Source organism: Olea europaea, chromosome 11, assembly GCF_002742605.1.
Source record: "Olea europaea var. sylvestris chromosome 11, O_europaea_v1, whole genome shotgun sequence".
NCBI lineage: Eukaryota > Viridiplantae > Streptophyta > Magnoliopsida > Lamiales > Oleaceae > Olea > Olea europaea.
This window is the reverse complement of record NC_036247.1, coordinates 2512065-2529569: the sequence shown is the minus strand read 5'-3', so window position 1 is coordinate 2529569 and position 17505 is coordinate 2512065. Positions and strand designations below refer to the sequence as shown.

General features: G+C 34.0%; 2 protein-coding genes across 2 annotated transcripts; both read left to right on the top strand.

Annotated features, from left to right (window-relative positions):
* Window positions 1-3402: 3402 nt before the first annotated feature.
* LOC111402954 (ethylene-responsive transcription factor CRF1-like) lies at window positions 3403-5397 on the top strand. The gene has a single exon (XM_023031285.1). The coding sequence runs from the start codon at window positions 3903-3905 to the stop codon at window positions 5046-5048; it is 1146 nt and encodes a 381-aa protein (XP_022887053.1). The 5' UTR covers window positions 3403-3902; the 3' UTR covers window positions 5049-5397.
* Window positions 5398-5853: 456 nt separating this feature from the next.
* On the top strand, window positions 5854-6498 carry LOC111404315 (ethylene-responsive transcription factor CRF3-like). Its single transcript, XM_023033138.1, has one exon. It carries the CDS (start codon window positions 5854-5856, stop codon window positions 6496-6498), a length of 645 nt encoding a protein of 214 aa, XP_022888906.1.
* The last annotated feature ends 11007 nt before the right edge of the window (window positions 6499-17505 follow it).

Below are 17505 nucleotides of genomic sequence, written 5' to 3'. Positions count from 1 at the left end.
TATTGGGATGGAAAGCTTCTATTTCTTCTGAATTTTATTTTTAGTGTTTCCTACGATTTTACAATTTCACTTTGTTGGTCAAAAAGGTTAGGTTGCGGTTGATTTGGCGTTTCGGGCTGTTTTTGGTTTTCGAAAATGCGGAAAACACATTTGGTTTGTCTTTTTCAAAAACGAGGTAAATTTTATAATTGAAAATGCAAAACGATTTTTTATTGTTTTGAGCGTTTTCAGTTATAAATATCCAAAATGTGAAAAATGCCCGAAACGCAACGTTTTCGGAGAAAACTAAGAACCGTTTTAAAACCAAAAATGGAAAACATAAAACTAAACCAACCGCAGCCTTAGTTTCTTGTTATTCTTGATCAAAATTCAATAAAAAATATGGCAAAGGCAAGCGACTCGACCATAAATATTAAGCGATGAACAAGATTAGTTTCAACTTTAGTATAGTATTGTAAAGAAAAAGTGATTATTTTGTATATAGAATATCTAAACCTCATCGATGGTTTGGCTTCATATCCATGTTATGGTGAGTATGCACTTGAAGTCTTAGTTAAAGTAAATACGATAGTTGGCCAGAATGACATGTTGAGCTCAATATGATTAAAGAAAGAAAGATAAAAAAAAAATTTAAATAATTTATTTGTCATCTTTAATCATATATGTGGAACTCCACGTTGCCATATCCCGATATTCATAGTTATTTTGTTTTGACTTCTTATCAATAGGTGAACACTATAAAATCATAAGCCTTTTTCATCTAGAGTCCCCATAATTGTACATGGAAGCCCGCTACAAGGGAAAAGTAGTACCCACATCTCTCTTTTTACTCGATAAAATTTATTTTTAGCTTTCATATCATAATTGTTCTACAAGTATAAAACATCACTTTGCTTTGTTGGTTTCTTTAACCCTATTTGTTTCATTAAAAAACGAAAGATGGGCCAAAATAATTATCCTACAAAATGATTTATTTTATCTATTTATTTATTTATTTATTTTTGTTTAGATTGAAGGTCAAAAGCAATGATTGACCTACACATCTGGCATCAATGCCTTCTTCAACAAGGTAAATGGAAAAATATATGTTCGAATAAGATCACATCGAACAATACAATAAACACAAATTTAGAATCTTTTTCTTTTTAATACGACTAAGTATTGTCTAATAGATTTAACAAACAAAGAAAATGAGTGCTTATTGGATGAATTAATAATATTTTTGTTGGCCCTTCACTAATGTTAGCGTACATTAATTGAAAATTGTTGAAATGCATGATTTTTGGATATACTATTTCCTCAATCAAATTGAACGATATTGAAAGAGGTGGAAATAATTTATTCTTAAGAGTAATGATTTTAACCACGCATTAGCAAAACTAAGTTGTGCATGTGATTATTGCAATTAAATGAAGTATTACTTTCCAAATAGCCAAAATGAGTAAAACAAGTACTTTGTAGAGTCTTTTAAGAGGTGAATAAATGATTATTAGGCACAAAATTTCAGATGAAAGAAATTAATCATCACTAACATAAGATTAAATTTTGTGATTTTAGACTCAAGCGTACATATTTATGACTTAGTGGTGGCATTAACCATTCATCAACAAATTTTTTAGAATGAAAATAAACGGCGTCAATATTTATTATTATTATTATTTTTTATGTGACTAGATTGGAACGATCTCATATAAGAGTTAATGGTGCAATAACCATACATTTGATATGTCATCCTAGTTAAAATACAATGAAAAACGACAAAATATATTGCTAAATATTAATTATGAGATAGAACCTAACAAAAGGTCACGAGAATTATCTCACCATTTAAATGTTTGATTGTGTTTAAAAATTATATAAAAGTAACGGCTAAATAATCATCACATGATTAAGGCTCATAATTCTTCACTAGAATTATCATACTACGTTAAAAGCTACTTTTTCAAAAATTAAGTTAGAATTTATTTTTTTTTGAAAAATAATATCGTGAAAACATAATTTTGAAAAACATTTATAACTTATTAACTTTAACTCGTTCTAAATTATACCGACTCTTGAAATGACTGAATAGCCATCACGTGCTAATGTGTGCGGTTATAGATTGTTGCTGGGAACAAAATTACCGGAGAAGGAGTCTCCAAATTCTCAAACCACACGCACCATCTACACGTGATAAAGGTAAAAGAACTTTTATGGGTAAAGTAGAGAGAGTGATTTACACGGAGACATAATAAAGTGAATAGACACTTTCTCGAGAGTTGTAATTACTAGAAAACAAGGTAAAACCCAGAGAGCCGTACAAAGTAAATTTATAAATGGCGGCGAATCCTAGGTTGCCCGCCACGTTAAATCTAGCTGTAAAAGTTATTTTTATAAGACTAAAAAAATCATCTTGCTGTAAAATTTAAACTTTTATTTTCGGTTTCTCTTTTTTAATTAAAAATACGAAAATGCTGATTGTCCAGGCCAAATAACAGGGTGTCGAGGTGTTTCAACCTCGGCCTTCGAATCTGGAAAAAAAAAATGTATGGGATCTGGGGGCTAAGGTGATGCCACCTCAGCCCCCTGTTTTTTACCCTGTTTCTGAGCCTGGCTCAGAAGCAGAACTCTTAAAAATAATGTTTAATTAAGGTTGTTTGACGGTATTTAAAAGGGAGTAACATTTTTCCGAATACACTTCTTTATGTGCTTTAAGAAAATCTCCGTTGAGGTCCAATCGATATTAATCTTACCAACGAATTTCGGAGAGATTTATACTTTGACTACCATGAAAAATTGGATGAACATATTTACTTTATGATGTATAAATCGAATATCGTGATTGAAATTTTTGTAGTTGAAAAATGATTAGTATTATCAATTATGGCTTGACCATAATGTAGAATTAGTACAGTACAATTGTGGTAAACAGCTAATTAAAAGTTAATTAAGGTAATGTTACAAAAACTAATCGGACGGTTTAACTAGCTGTTAACTAATAAACTTTTCCTGAAAAATAAGGTCAAAGAAGCATTGGTTGCAAATTGCTTTAATAATTTGACCAAATTAATTTAACCTGACCTCTCGTGACCGGCCACACGTACTCCAAGAACAAAAATCATGCACTGAGTCAGCATGAGTGGATGCTTACTCATTGGACCAAAAATTCAAAACGGGTCCACGCAGGCACGTGTCAACACCCGAAAAAGCCAGATGCGGCGAGCCGGTGTTACTTGTCCATACTCACCGGAAATATTTAGCCCCATTTCGCCGCCGGCAAGATGCCCCACTAATACTGAGATATTTTGGAATCTAATTTAAGATTTATTTTATTATTTTTTCTAAGTATGAAAAGGAGAAAATAATAAAATAATAAATGGTCTGCATATGTTTTGGGTTTACCAATTTCGGCGATCCTATAAGACAGCGATTTTTGTGCCGTAGCCTCCATAACTACAAGCACACTACTTTCTTTCTCTAGGAAGCATCCATTTTTCTCCCCTTCTTAAAAACATTTCATAGAAATTTCGATGATTCTAATGTAAACAGGATCAAGGATTCAACACAATATCTAAGGCTTTTGATCATTAATTTGTCTTCCTTTTTGCTATCGATACACTTCATCTTTAAACCCATAAGCCCCTTTAAAAGTAACCCTTTGAGTCCCAACTTTTAACGTTGTTGTTGGATCTTTTTGTCAGAATTTTGTTTATTAGAGCGTGGCTTTGATTCTTTCTGTGTTTGAAGCTTCTCTTTGACGGTTTGCCATCTTTTAATCTGAATCACTCACTCGTGTGTTGTCCCAAAGCAATCTTCCTTTGTTTTCACGTTCATCTCTTCAATCGATACTCACTTTTTTCTGTTCATGTTTGTTGAAGGAAGTGTTCTGAAAACAATTGAGTGAAGATTTGAAATTCATAGCTATGGACCAAAGTATGTTATGGCCGGTGAAGTACACCGAGCACCCAAAAATCATTCAAAAAGTTGTTAGACCCTCAAACCAAAAGCCCAGAAAATCCTCATTATCCCAACAAAAACAAAGTTTCAATTTTCCCAGAACTGTTCGGATTTCTGTAACTGATCCCTACGCAACTGATTCATCGAGTGACGATGAGGACCAGCTTTTTAGGAGGCAACGAGTGAAGAAGTACACCAACGAAATCAGAATCGAAACAGTTGCCAAAACCACTGTCAATGCCGTTAATGGAAACGAAAGGTGTAAGAAGAGAAATGAAGGGGTTCTACAGGCCAAGCCGAAGCCGATGAAGGTGAAGGAGGTGGCGCAGCCCGCGGCGAATGGTGGAGTTCGGAAATTCAGGGGTGTTCGGCAGAGGCCTTGGGGTAAATGGGCGGCAGAGATCAGAGACCCCAGCCGTAGAGTCAGGCTCTGGTTGGGTACTTACGACACCGCGGAAGAGGCTGCTATGGTTTATGACAACGCTGCTATAAAACTCCGCGGGCCGGATGCTTTAACTAACTTCGTAACGCCTCCGACCAAGGATATGCCGGAGACGATCGATACTTCAGTTTCCGGCTACGAGTCCGGCGATGAGTCTCGAAATCTTTTATCTCCGACGTCTGTTCTCCGGTACAGGACCAGCCAGTCGAGTGAAAATGACACCGATCAACAATCAGCGTCCGAACCGTGTCAGGAAGTGGGCAAAGATGCTGAACCGAGTGCCCCTGTCGGCATACCGGACCGGAACCAAACGGTTAATGAAACTGATTCAAGTCACGGTCCGGTTCAGGTGGTTCAAGAGTGTGAAGGGGAGACAGGTATGGTACCCGACTATACTAATGACTATTTATCAATGGACATTCCGTTCCTAGACGACTTCTTTAATTTCCAACCTCAAGAAAATACATTATTCGACGATGCTCAAATTTTGGCCGAGGATTTCAACATGGCATTTGATGACATTCCAGCATTCATGGACATTTCACAAGGATCAGACTTTGGGGATTTTAGTTTTAATAGTTCATTTCAAGATCTCAATTCAATAGAAGTTGATGACTATTTCGTTGACATGGCCGACTTTGCTAGTGCAGACACACTTCTAGCAATATGACATAACAAAAATCCAGAGCTAAACATCGCCGGTTTGTCAATCTTGATGGCAAATTTTGTCCACTGGCTTGATTTGTATTTCCCATTAAATATTTTTAGTATATTCAGCGTCTCGTATCTCCATTCCATAATAGTAAATGGAATTTTAGCAAAGTTCTTTATTTAGTTTATATATAGCCTTTCTGGTAATAAAATAAATTTGTATTTTCGAGATAATGTTTATTTAATTTGTTTAGTATTTTTAAATTTTAGATGGATGTTGTAGATGCAAAGTGGCATTCTTTTTGTCCCACAAGAGTAGGAGCAATTTGCGGTTGTCGTGTTGACTGAGTCGATGACTCGAAGTTCGTAGTGTGAAATAAGTTAAAGAAATGTCTTCAATTTTTCCTTTTAAATCTTCGTGGTACGCATTGGACATTGAACCGTTTAAATTGATGGATGTTGTGCCGAAAATAAAGCGTGAAGGACAATAATTCAACGTTTCAAAACAATTATGGACCGTGGTATTTAAGGTTGAAAAATGTGAGAGAACGGCTTCTATTAATTTACATGGGCAAACGACATTGCTTCATTTGTTGTTTTCATTAATTGTGAGGATGGACTATAAATGATACAAGAGGGGTAATTTTCTGCCTTAAGCTCATATTTGTTAATATGTATAAGAAACTGGCATATGAGAAGTGGCAAGGTTGTCGGCTCGTGGGGGTGGGTGTAGAAGAAATTTTTTGACGGAGTGAGTGAAAAGAGACCCCAGCCGTAGAGTCAGGCTCTGGTTGGGTACTTACGACACCGCGGAAGAGGCTGCTATGGTTTATGACAACGCTGCTATAAAACTCCGCGGGCCGGATGCTTTAACTAACTTCGTAACGCCTCCGACCAAGGATATGCCGGAGACGATCGATACTTCAGTTTCCGGCTACGAGTCCGGCGATGAGTCTCGAAATCTTTTATCTCCGACTTCTGTTCTCCGGTACAGGACCAGCCAGTCGAGTGAAAATGACACCGATCAACAATCAGCGTCCGAACCGTGTCAGGAAGTGGGCAAAGATGCTGAACCGAGTGCCCCTGTCGGCATACCGGACCGGAACCAAACGGTTAATGAAACTGATTCAAGTCACGGTCCGGTTCAGGTGGTTCAAGAGTGTGAAGGGGAGACAGGTATGGTACCCGACTATACTAATGACTATTTATCAATGGACATTCCGTTCCTAGACGACTTCTTTAATTTCCAACCTCAAGAAAATACATTATTCGACGATGCTCAAATTTTGGCCGAGGATTTCAACATGGCATTTGATGACATTCCAGCATTCATGGACATTTCACAAGGATCAGACTTTGGGGATTTTAGTTTTAATAGTTCATTTCAAGATCTCAATTCAATAGAAGTTGATGACTATTTCGTTGACATGGCCGACTTTGCTAGTGCAGACACACTTCTAGCAATATGACATAACAAAAATCCAGAGCTAAACATCGCCGGTTTGTCAATCTTGATGGCAAATTTTGTCCACTGGCTTGATTTGTATTTCCCATTAAATATTTTTAGTATATTCAGCGTCTCGTATCTCCATTCCATAATAGTAAATGGAATTTTAGCAAATTTCTTTATTTAGTTTATATATAGCCTTTCTGGTAATAAAATAAATTTGTATTTTCGAGATAATGTTTATTTAATTTGTTTAGTATTTTTAAATTTTAGATGGATGTTGTAGATGCAAAGTGGCATTCTTTTTGTCCCACAGGAGTAGGAGCAATTTGCGGTTGTCGTGTTGACTGAGTCGATGACTCGAAGTTCGTAGTGTGAAATAAGTTAAAGAAATGTCTTCAATTTTTCCTTTTAAATCTTCGTGGTACGCATTGGACATTGAACCGTTTAAATTGATGGATGTTGTGCCGAAAATAAAGCGTGAAGGACAATAATTCAACGTTTCAAAACAATTATGGACCGTGGTATTTAAGGTTGAAAAATGTGAGAGAACGGCTTCTATTAATTTACATGGGCAAACGACATTGCTTCATTTGTTGTTTTCATTAATTGTGAGGATGGACTATAAATGATACAAGAGGGGTAATTTTCTGCCTTAAGCTCATATTTGTTAATATGTATAAGAAACTGGCATATGAGAAGTGGCAAGGTTGTCGGCTCGTGGGGGGGGGGGTAGAAGAAATTTTTTGACGGAGTGAGTGAAAACATTGAGATATTTATATGTTGTTTTGTTCAGTTTGATGCTGAGATATAATGCGACTTGTGTCATCCAACCTTTTATTTGCATAGTGCAGATTGAACTTTACCTAGGTGGCAACTGAAACGTGATTTTCTTGGGTCAGTTGGAGTTGGGTGATAGATAAGATTTTTGGCAGAGTGATTTGGAGAGCATATGAAATATTTGTATCTTACACTTTTTAATTTAACATAGAGATATACATATATATCTTGTGTTGTCCAACCTGTATTCAATTTATACCCGACCTTACCAAGTGGCTATCTAAGCTTGGTTTTGCATTCGGTTGGTGGGAATGGGGTGACAGCTAAGATTTTTGGCATAGTGAGTGAGAAAATACGTGTCAGTTGTTATGTTGAACTCAATATAGAGATATACTTGTGTCGACAACCTGTATTTTGCACAACTCAGACCATATTGGCAATCGAAACGTGATCCACCTTGTGGTGGTTGGAGCGTGGTCATCGAGAAGATTTTTGATAGAGTGGGTCGAAAATCATGTGAAATTTTTGTCGTCTTTTGTTAAATTCAATGTAAAAATATAATGCAGCTTATGTTGTACAACCAATTTCCTGCACAACCTAGACCAAAACTTAACCGCGTGGCAACTGAAGCTTGAGTCGCCTTGGTTTTGTGGGAGTTGGTGACTAAACTACGTAGGTGTGGATCGTGCCACTCCAATGTTGCTATACTACACATGCTTCTACTGTATGTACTGTACAAGTAGTAAATAAAATTAGGTAATAATAAGATAAAATTTGCAAAGAATATTATCTAATATAAATATTCATCTAAACCTCTTGCTTAATATACCGTCAAATTTACACAGTTTTGAGCTCCTGTTTGGCCTCCATTACGTGGAAAAATTAATGGGTGGAATAGTAATTTTTTGAAAAATGAGTCGTTGAAAAAGAAGGAAAATTTTTCGATTTACGTGTAATATTATTTTATTGTAGATTGCGTGATTAAAAATAAAAGAAAGAAAAATGAAATGTAATATAATGAAATTTAATGGGCTCAAACGGAGGCTGAAACTTACCTTTGGAAAAATCTTTAATGAATTGACACAAAATATCTAGTGGACCCTAAATTATACACGTGGGCAGACTAAAAAGATAAATATGGTGGACTAACTTGCATTTCACTCCAATATATCTAAGTGATGGTCATCATGCTACTAAATTATGTCCTTAAATGAAAATTTTAAAATATATATGAAATGTGACAATAGATTGAGACTGCCAATCTGACCCCTTTCACATGCAGACGCAGTCCACGCTGTAGTTGTTGAAACTAAAACTACGTGAAATCATTGTCTTGAGACTTTTTGCAAATTTGCTAGTTACAACTCTGGATTTTGAAAACTTACACCATCCAATATTTTTTAATTATTTCCATCAATTTCTTGTAATTCTCACAATATAATCTATTTGTAAGTGTCATATCTGGTTAACAAAATAAAAGATGGCCACGTTTTGTTGTGAGTGGATTGTGACTCATGGGTTGTTAAGAAATTAAGGGCCTCAAGAAATGCTAATTGGCTTGTGGAATCTTTCACACCAAGTTGTGTGGAAAGGGATGTAAAAGTGATCCCATGAAGACGACTTTTATTTCATACGGTCAAAATTGCAAGTGGAATGCTTTAAAATGCAATTCCCACTAGAATATATAATTTCTAACTACACAATCCACAATATATTAGGAAAGTCACTTTAGAAAATTAATGGGCTAATTTCAATTTAATCAAATTTCTTCTCGACGTGTAATTATATTCATAAGAGCAAAATTTCAAATACCTCTCTGGATAGACCACAATAAGCTGCTCTCTTGAGTCGAACAAACTTCGTTCAACCCAAATAAGCTATTAAAATAATGGAAGGCTAGAAGAGATCCCTACCTCTAATTATAAACTTTATTTTCTAATGAATTGTTTATTTAGCCACATATAAGAATGCTCTTATGAACCGGAAATATCAAATGGGAACCGATTCTTATAAGGGTTATACTTGGGGTACATTGTGACATCCATCATGGTGTCCAAAATGGACACACGGCACCTCGGCATTGACCGAGGTGCCTGCCACGTTGGGGCCCACCAGCACCTCGGCATTGGTCGAGGTGCAGGGTGTCCATTTTGGACACCATGTTGGACACCTCGATGTACCTTGAACATTTTCCTTCTTATAATTAGTTGTGTACACATACACATGAGACAGTGATTTACAAGTAATTCTTCTAGGATTTACAACGTATTCTATTTGCACACTACTCGATTATGTTGTAATCAATTTGATTGTTGAAGTATTTAGGTAAATATATGTGTGTTGTGTGTGTATTGGTCCTCCCAATTACATCTAAGAGACTGATTTCCCAAAAAAATTTGGACCGCACAGATTGATATTTTGAATTCTTTAAGATCCTAATCCACAACACAAATTTCGCATTTGCAAAGGCGAAGTTGCCACTATAACAAAGGACAAATCAGTTTTAACTGAAAATGACCCTTCTTTCATTTATTCCTGTTTCTTAATGCTTCAAAATTTGGAATTCTCAAATGTTTTTTTATTTTTATTTTTTATTTTTTATTTGTGGGTTATGTGGTTTAAAAAGGGACGGTCTCTCCAAACAAACAATAAAATGAATTGTCTAAATAAAAGTCGATCATGTCGAGTGTGTTCCTATAATTGTTATGTGAATTTTTTGAACCCTCTCTTTAAGTAAAATTAACAAACTAAGTACCTTTACACAATTCGTATCATAATAGTGCACAATAAAATACTTAAATAGGGAAAAGAAAAAAAAACTGTCACAATCCATGTTACTAAATCTTGATATCTACCATGAACGGAAACAAACCGTGGGATTTTTAATGTAAATTGCAATAATTGAATCCCGGAGCTGCTTATCAGACTTCTCATAAATGTAAATTTTTTTAGTCCCCTACTGCAGTACAGTGGTGACATAGCATTCCATCTGTCAACAGAAGCCCAAAGAAAAGTCATGTACAATGGGTGGTGGGGAATCAACTTCATAGCATCTCAAATTTCGAATCATTCAAATCACAATTTCTTAGATGTCGAGTGAGTTCGTCCACCTATGTCGTCTCTCTCTTGCCCACTTAATATCACTTGTATCGTTATTTAAATTGATGATCTATCATGAGTGCATATAAAACCATTCCAATTAAAGTATTTCTTTTGTAAGTTGTAATTCAGGTGACCTCCGTTCACCTACGTTGTTTCTCTCTTACCTACTAAATATCTATGGCTTCTAATTTGAATTTGGCAATCTATCATGTATATATATAATCGTTTCTTAAGGCTAATTACTTCTGTTCATTTCATTAATTTCTTCTTGACGACAAAATTTACTTTTCTTTTCAAGACGAGTTTTGGTCCAAATGAAGAACGTTACCGAAGATTGAAATATAAAATTCCGGAATGCATAGATAAGTGAATATGGTCGTGGATAAAGAATAATATAGCCAACCCTTTTTATTAAAAAAATCATTAGTGATTGTTTTGAATAGCTTAAAAAGTTGAGACCAAATTAAATAGTTTTTTGAGAAAAATATGACATCCCCCGGTGTTATGATAAAACTTCTTTATCAGCTCAATTGAAAGTTCAATGAAATAAACAAGGCTCCATAATATGACCTCTAAGCATTAAAATGTTGTAAGTTTTTTAGAACGCTCTCATTTTTCCAATAAAATACTCAGTTGGTGGTGCAATTTGTTATATATTAAGCCTGTGTTTCACAAATTAAATTTCGCAAGGTTCGATCATACACTCAATTTTATTTCAAAGTAATAGATGAGCTTTATTGAGACAATCTTATCAAAATCTAATCTAAATATACTCTACACAATATTGCAAAGATGGAATACTTGACTTACGGCAAGCCCAAAGTCTACGGAACCACTATAGTGGATGGTTTAATGACATGTTGGCATCATAATCTTTTAAGAGGGAAATAAATACAAAATGATCAGAGCCGACCTTCTATTTATAAGTCTGCAAAACTGCTAATGCTATAAATGAACAACGACAGCCTTAACTCATCCCTTTAGTTTAGATTTTCTCATCTTTCATTTATTTTGGTCCCCTCAACACTTAACTCTCAATCATAATTACCCATACTCTTACGTCTACTTCTCCTAGATCTTGTTTCTCGATAAACGATCTATGATGTGAATGCATATTATGCATTGTACTTCATCATAAGTACTTTGGAATAGATGATTATTTATGATGGGAATGATAGATTCGATATGTATAATAATCAAATTGAACCCATTTCGAGACTAGTCGAACCCCTTTATTTATTTATTTTTTTTTTTTTTGAGAAATGCTATTTGGTCGGGATAGCATTACTCTTTTTTTTCTTTTTTCTTTTTTACCACGGGCCGACTAATTTTTCTTGTTTTTAGCTTACTTATTAATTTCTTTAGAAAAGTGTTTTTTTTTAATACTTATTTTTGTATATTTAAAAAATAAAAACATATGTTGACTCGTTGGCGACTAAGCTCAAGAGGCCCAAGATCCAAAGGCCAAGACGAGCCTAGGATTTCGACACTAGCCAAGCTTGGCACGATGGTCGCAGAGCTCGTGTGTTCAAGGGATAAGTTGGTTTGACTCGACTCGACTCATTATCACCCATCTTTTGATGTTTGTAATTGGTATGACAACACCTAATAGTTGGAAAAATGTTAGAAGTTGTTTTCAAAACATCAAATTCATAATCGGAAAACCAAAAAAAGTTATTATAATTAAGTAAACCGTCTTTTTCTCGTAATAATGCTAAACTAACCCTAATGATGAGATTAATGGATCAAATAAAGCCCCTGTTTGGGCTCCATTAAAATGAACTTTTGGATGAAAATGTATTTTAGAATAATATTTTTTTAGAGAATGTGTGATTAAATAATAAGAAAAATTGTTTTATAAAAGAATATGTGGTCTAAAATTTGTTTTGAGAAAAATTATTTTTATAGAAATGGAGCTCAAACAGGGCTAAAATCACTTGATGTTGACATTCGAGATTCATCAACGACCAATAAAATCGTCTTTCGGTAGCTAATGGGAATGCAGAATTATGAGTCGGACCTCGTACACCGTCCACACACAACCATGAGAACTGCTGCCTGCAAAAGCACTTTTCAAAAATAATCAACTACGTGTAATTTGGAACGTGAACTCTGTATGGGCTTCGATTCAAAAATTATTGTTGGTTATAATTCGGGAAAATTCATATCTCAGGTGTAAAGTATAAGCCAATTTAAATCTCGGACAATAAATTTAAATTTATGAATCTCAGGTGATAACTAAATAATTAAAATATTTTATTAATTAAATATAGTAATGTCACAATTATACAATTAATGGTCACAGTTACGTACTTATAGATCACAACTTATTTATCAATTACATATTATCAATTAATTAATCACAAAATTTATTTAATGGTCACAAATCACAATTTTTTAGAGGTGATAACTTAATTAACAGTTACAAGTTTTCAAATTAGTTGATCATAAATTATTTTTCAGTCACGAATTATCGAATTTTTAGGCCACAAATAACCAAATAGTTGGTTGCACACCACCAAACACTTCACCTCCACCCTCAATCTCAATCCACCACCAATATTTGGCCACAAATCAACCATGGAGTTGGTTATAAACACTTTTCATCTACATCCCGCCACAAATACTGACCCACTTCAAGAGAAACACACTATCACCGCCATTGCCGCTACTAAAAAACCACCACAACCACTACCACCACTAAAAACAACCATTTGCAAACTAAAAACAAGTAAGCTATCAACAACCAACATCAAAACCACCACAAAATCTTCGGCTAAAGATCATATCGGAAGATGAAGAAAATAACATCCCCAAACCCAAACCCCATGGTGTCGGCATCGACGTAGCTGATGCTGCAACAGTAGTGTCATAACGCTATTGCAACGCGACTTTATCCTTCGTAGTGATGTTGGTGGCAATGCTGTTGCAAACTCTTAGCACCCTTGATCCCAGCATTTTCGATCGGCTCAGCTCCTTTGTCACTGATTGTCGGAGTTTGAATGGGTCGTCGACATTCGAAGAGAGAGAAGACAGAAAAAAGAAGAGAGAGATGGGAGAGATGTAGAGAGAAGAGTGAGAGGAAAATAATTAGGGTTTGGGTTGATGAAGGTAGGATGGGTATATAGATTAATTTAATTTTAAAATATTATTAACATAATATTAAACAGAAACTGTTATCTGATTTTTGATTAAAAAAAAAAATTTCAAATCTTATATTTGAATTGTGCATTTTAAAATTCTGAGGGTGTAACCGTGTAACTTCCACTTATAATTACCCATGTGATTTGGGTTATGTGGGCTCAAGGCCTGTTATGTGGGGCCCATTAAGAGTATTCTACCGATAAGTGGATAATGGGCCCAATCTTTGGGACTCCTCTAAAGCCTGCCAAACCGCTTTTTGCTATAATTAATAATAAATAAATTTGTTAAATTTTGTTTTTGACTCGTTAAATTAATAAACGTTTAATTGATGTATAAATTAACTGCACTACCTGCATTTAAAATATATAGAGTCGCGGACCTAGTAAATTCCACTGCTCACATGGCTCAACAGGATAGTCATTAGCCGTTTATGGTCCATACTATAGAATATACACTAATGATGAAAGTATTGTGTGTTGGAGTTTTGCTATGGAAACAGGTCTCGAACCCTTTGTATCTTGGGAGTCGATTGCCGAAATCCGTAGGCACCGTTGCGGGGCAAATTCGACTTAAGGACAAAGAGTCCAACTCTTGGCTCGACTTTGTCACCATCATTATACTTATTTCGGCGTCACTATTTACAAAATTCTTCCAACAGAAAGTATTGTGTGTTGGAGTTTTGCTATGGAAACGGGTCTCGAACCTTATCACTTGGGCTTGTCAAATGCCCTGTTAGAGTAGGAAAACTCCATGTGTTGACTTATGTTGAGCTTGTTGGTCATGTGAAAAGATTTGACATGGGGTGTGACGATACTCGATCATGGGAACCCTAAATGTAGTATGGGCAGTTTGAGTCAAAAGATCTTCACGTTTCAAATAAAACAAATTACGAAGATATAGAAGTATCTATTGGAATTATTCATTTTCAGCTATGTCTAATATTCAATTTATTTCCTTACATTTTTGAGAGACGAAGCTATTTCTAGTGGGTCGAACAGATCAAATCTAGAGGAGCCAAATCTTGTTTTGTTTAATTGGTCACTTTAAAAGTTAAAACGGTGAGCCCAATGACTAGTCGACAAGTACTCAAATTTTCCCCCCCATCAGAGGCGGATATGGGGGGACTGGGCTGTAGTCCCCCTCCCCCCCCAAGGCCCAAGAAATTTACTTTTTTTAATGTATTTTTCAATTTTTTTTTTTGAAAAATAGTTTTTTGTGTGTAATTTTTTTTTTTTCATGTATTAACCCAACTTGAAAATTTGTAGTTTGATCTTGAATTCAATCCTAGATCCGTCCCGTCCCCCTAGATTTACCATTTCTCGATTTAGATCTCAAACTAAAAAATACAAGAATATTAAGTATTTGATTTCAAAAACTCAAGATTTCCACCATTCATTTTTCGACTAAGTTGGCAGAGTGAAGTTGAGTTTATCTTTTGAACTCAATTATTTCGAATTAAGCGATTAGTCACATTATTAAAAGATGATGTGAATTCTAAATTTGGTAAACTAATTCCTCAAATAAAGAAGCAAAATTTGACCAAATGTCTACCCTCCACACCCACCTAGTAAATAAAACTTTTGCACAACATATAGCCATTTTAGTTTGACGCAACAATTCCCCGACATCCCCTTTGCTAAAAACACGAAAATTAACACGTGAAATTAACCTTAATCAAACAAAAATAAGCCATAAGACAAGAAGACAAAACACAAAAAAGAAGTGTTTAATCATGTATTAAAAGTAAGTAATTTGGTCTTAAAAGTGAATATTTATATTCGAAAACGGCAATTTGTAGCACTATGTGGATATAGCTAGCTAGCACTTCTAAGATCGTGTCAATTTGTGAAAAGTCAAAAGTCAATGAAAACATGAGATTAGGACTTTCCTACATTCTTTTTGCAGAAATTGTGGGATATTTGGCTACTTCCTATGCATTCGTGTCCACACATAGACCATGTTTAAATTTTATAGTATATCTAACGCCTAAGAAAAATTTTCACTTGAAAAACAACTGGATGACTTCAATGTCTCGAGTAATTGTGTCACCCATGTATAATATAATCACAATTATCCTGGATTCATAGCTTAATTAAGAACATCTTCGATAAATTTTATAGATTATAGTCTACGTAGTATTCAAATAGGTAAACTCGAAATTTACGGATATTTGAATGATTAGTTCCTCGATTTTGGATATTAGAATTGGATCAAACTAGAATCGACACGTTTTTTGTTCTAAGAACCAAAATGTTCAAAATTTAAACATAACTAGTTCTGATTATTTTTCCCACCACTAGAATTTGTTTGAATTAACATGAAAGTTAATCAAGATATATTAACTATTTACTTTCTTTACCCTTTCTCCAATCCCACCAAAAATATCTGACATTGTATAAGAGCATCTTTTAAAAGATTTTTATTTTAATGAGTTAACCCTTAAAATTATACTATAAGAGACTATTTAAATTAGTATTTTAAAATAGGGATTTGAGTTTAAGAAAGCCAAACTCACTCTCTATTATTAAATACATTCAAAGTATTACAATTTTCAATGTAGAAAAATAATATAATAATTTGGAGAAAAGTCAGTGAAAATAAAAAGGGGGAAAAATAATAAATATTTTTTGAAAGTAATAAAATTTAGTATTAAATATATAGTGCCCCTTAAAGCATTTAAAAAATTTTACGCACTATAGATGCTTTCTAAATTGTAAAAGTTGTTTTTGAAAAATATAGTCTTTTGAAAACAATCTAATAGGCACTGTTTAGGCGCCGCTAATGCATGGCGAAAACGCCAAATCAAGTGTCTTGACATTTTATTTAGTAGTCAACGATTGTTGTTGACCGCTAATGCGCGCATATGAGCGCATAATTATCTTTTTTAATTTATTATTATTATTATTTCACAATTCTTTTAAATTAAAACTTAAATGTTGATTTCTTCATTTCATCGGTTCTAAATTCAAAATAGTCACTTGAAATCTTGAACAAATGAAATCTCCCAAAAATTCCTATTTATTTACTATTTAATATTTACATTTGGAATTTATCTTTTTGTTGAAAATTTTGGAAAAATATATAAATATCCTGTAAACTTGTTTTAGATGTTTATAAGGTATTATTTTTAATTATTAAACGATTTTTCTATTGATTAAAAATTAAAATAATATTAAAATAAAAAAAGGCCTTTTTACGTTTTTTTTTACGCGTTTTTTGTGGAAATGTTGAGTTTTTTATTTGTTGTTGGTCCATGTGATGGCTCAAAAATGATGTCCAATGCAATTTTGAGTCCAGTCTTTGGCCTGCTATGTATAGAATTTCCATTTAGGCTAGAGCCACTCAAAGTCCATTCGGTTGACCCACTACTTGTTGGGTGGAGCCTTGTACGACCTATTCACGTCCAATGCAATTTGGGTCCAGTCTTTGCCCGGCCTCGTTTTTCTACTCCAAAAACTAAATTAATTCTAACGAATTTCATTCATATTATTTCCTAAAAATATTTGGCAACTTCTTCTACAGTTCAAGTGTTATGTTAGAGCTTAAAATTGAAATTTATGCAAGAAAAATAATTTATGGGCTGTATAATTTTCAATTTGCTTTATAAAGTTTTGAGTTGGAAACTATCTAATGCTACTCGAAACAAAATGCAAACCATCCACAATCACATTATCAGGTGTATTTAATTGAGACTTTTAATGATTTTTTGAAATTTAAAAAGTTTATGTGAATTCAATTAAAATTTTTTGAGACTCTCTAAAGTCACGATGTATTTAATTAATACTTTTATAAACTTTTAAAAAATCTCTAAAAGTTACGGTATATTCAATTAAAACTTTTTAAAAGTCTTTATAAGTCTTGTGTATTAACTTTTAAGAGACTTTTGAAGTACTAACTTTTAAGCAAAAAATACTCATATAATATTTTAAATTTTGTCTCTCATTAATCACGAGACTTTGAGAGACTTCCACAATTTTTTTTTTCAATATTTCTTTTCTTAAAC

Bases quoted from the DNA above. Each gene is read 5' to 3' on its own strand.
- LOC111402954 (XM_023031285.1), top strand. From the start codon at position 3,903: ATGGACCAAAGTATGTTATGGCCGGTGAAGTACACCGAGCACCCAAAA.
- LOC111404315 (XM_023033138.1), top strand. From the start codon at position 5,854: ATGGTTTATGACAACGCTGCTATAAAACTCCGCGGGCCGGATGCTTTA.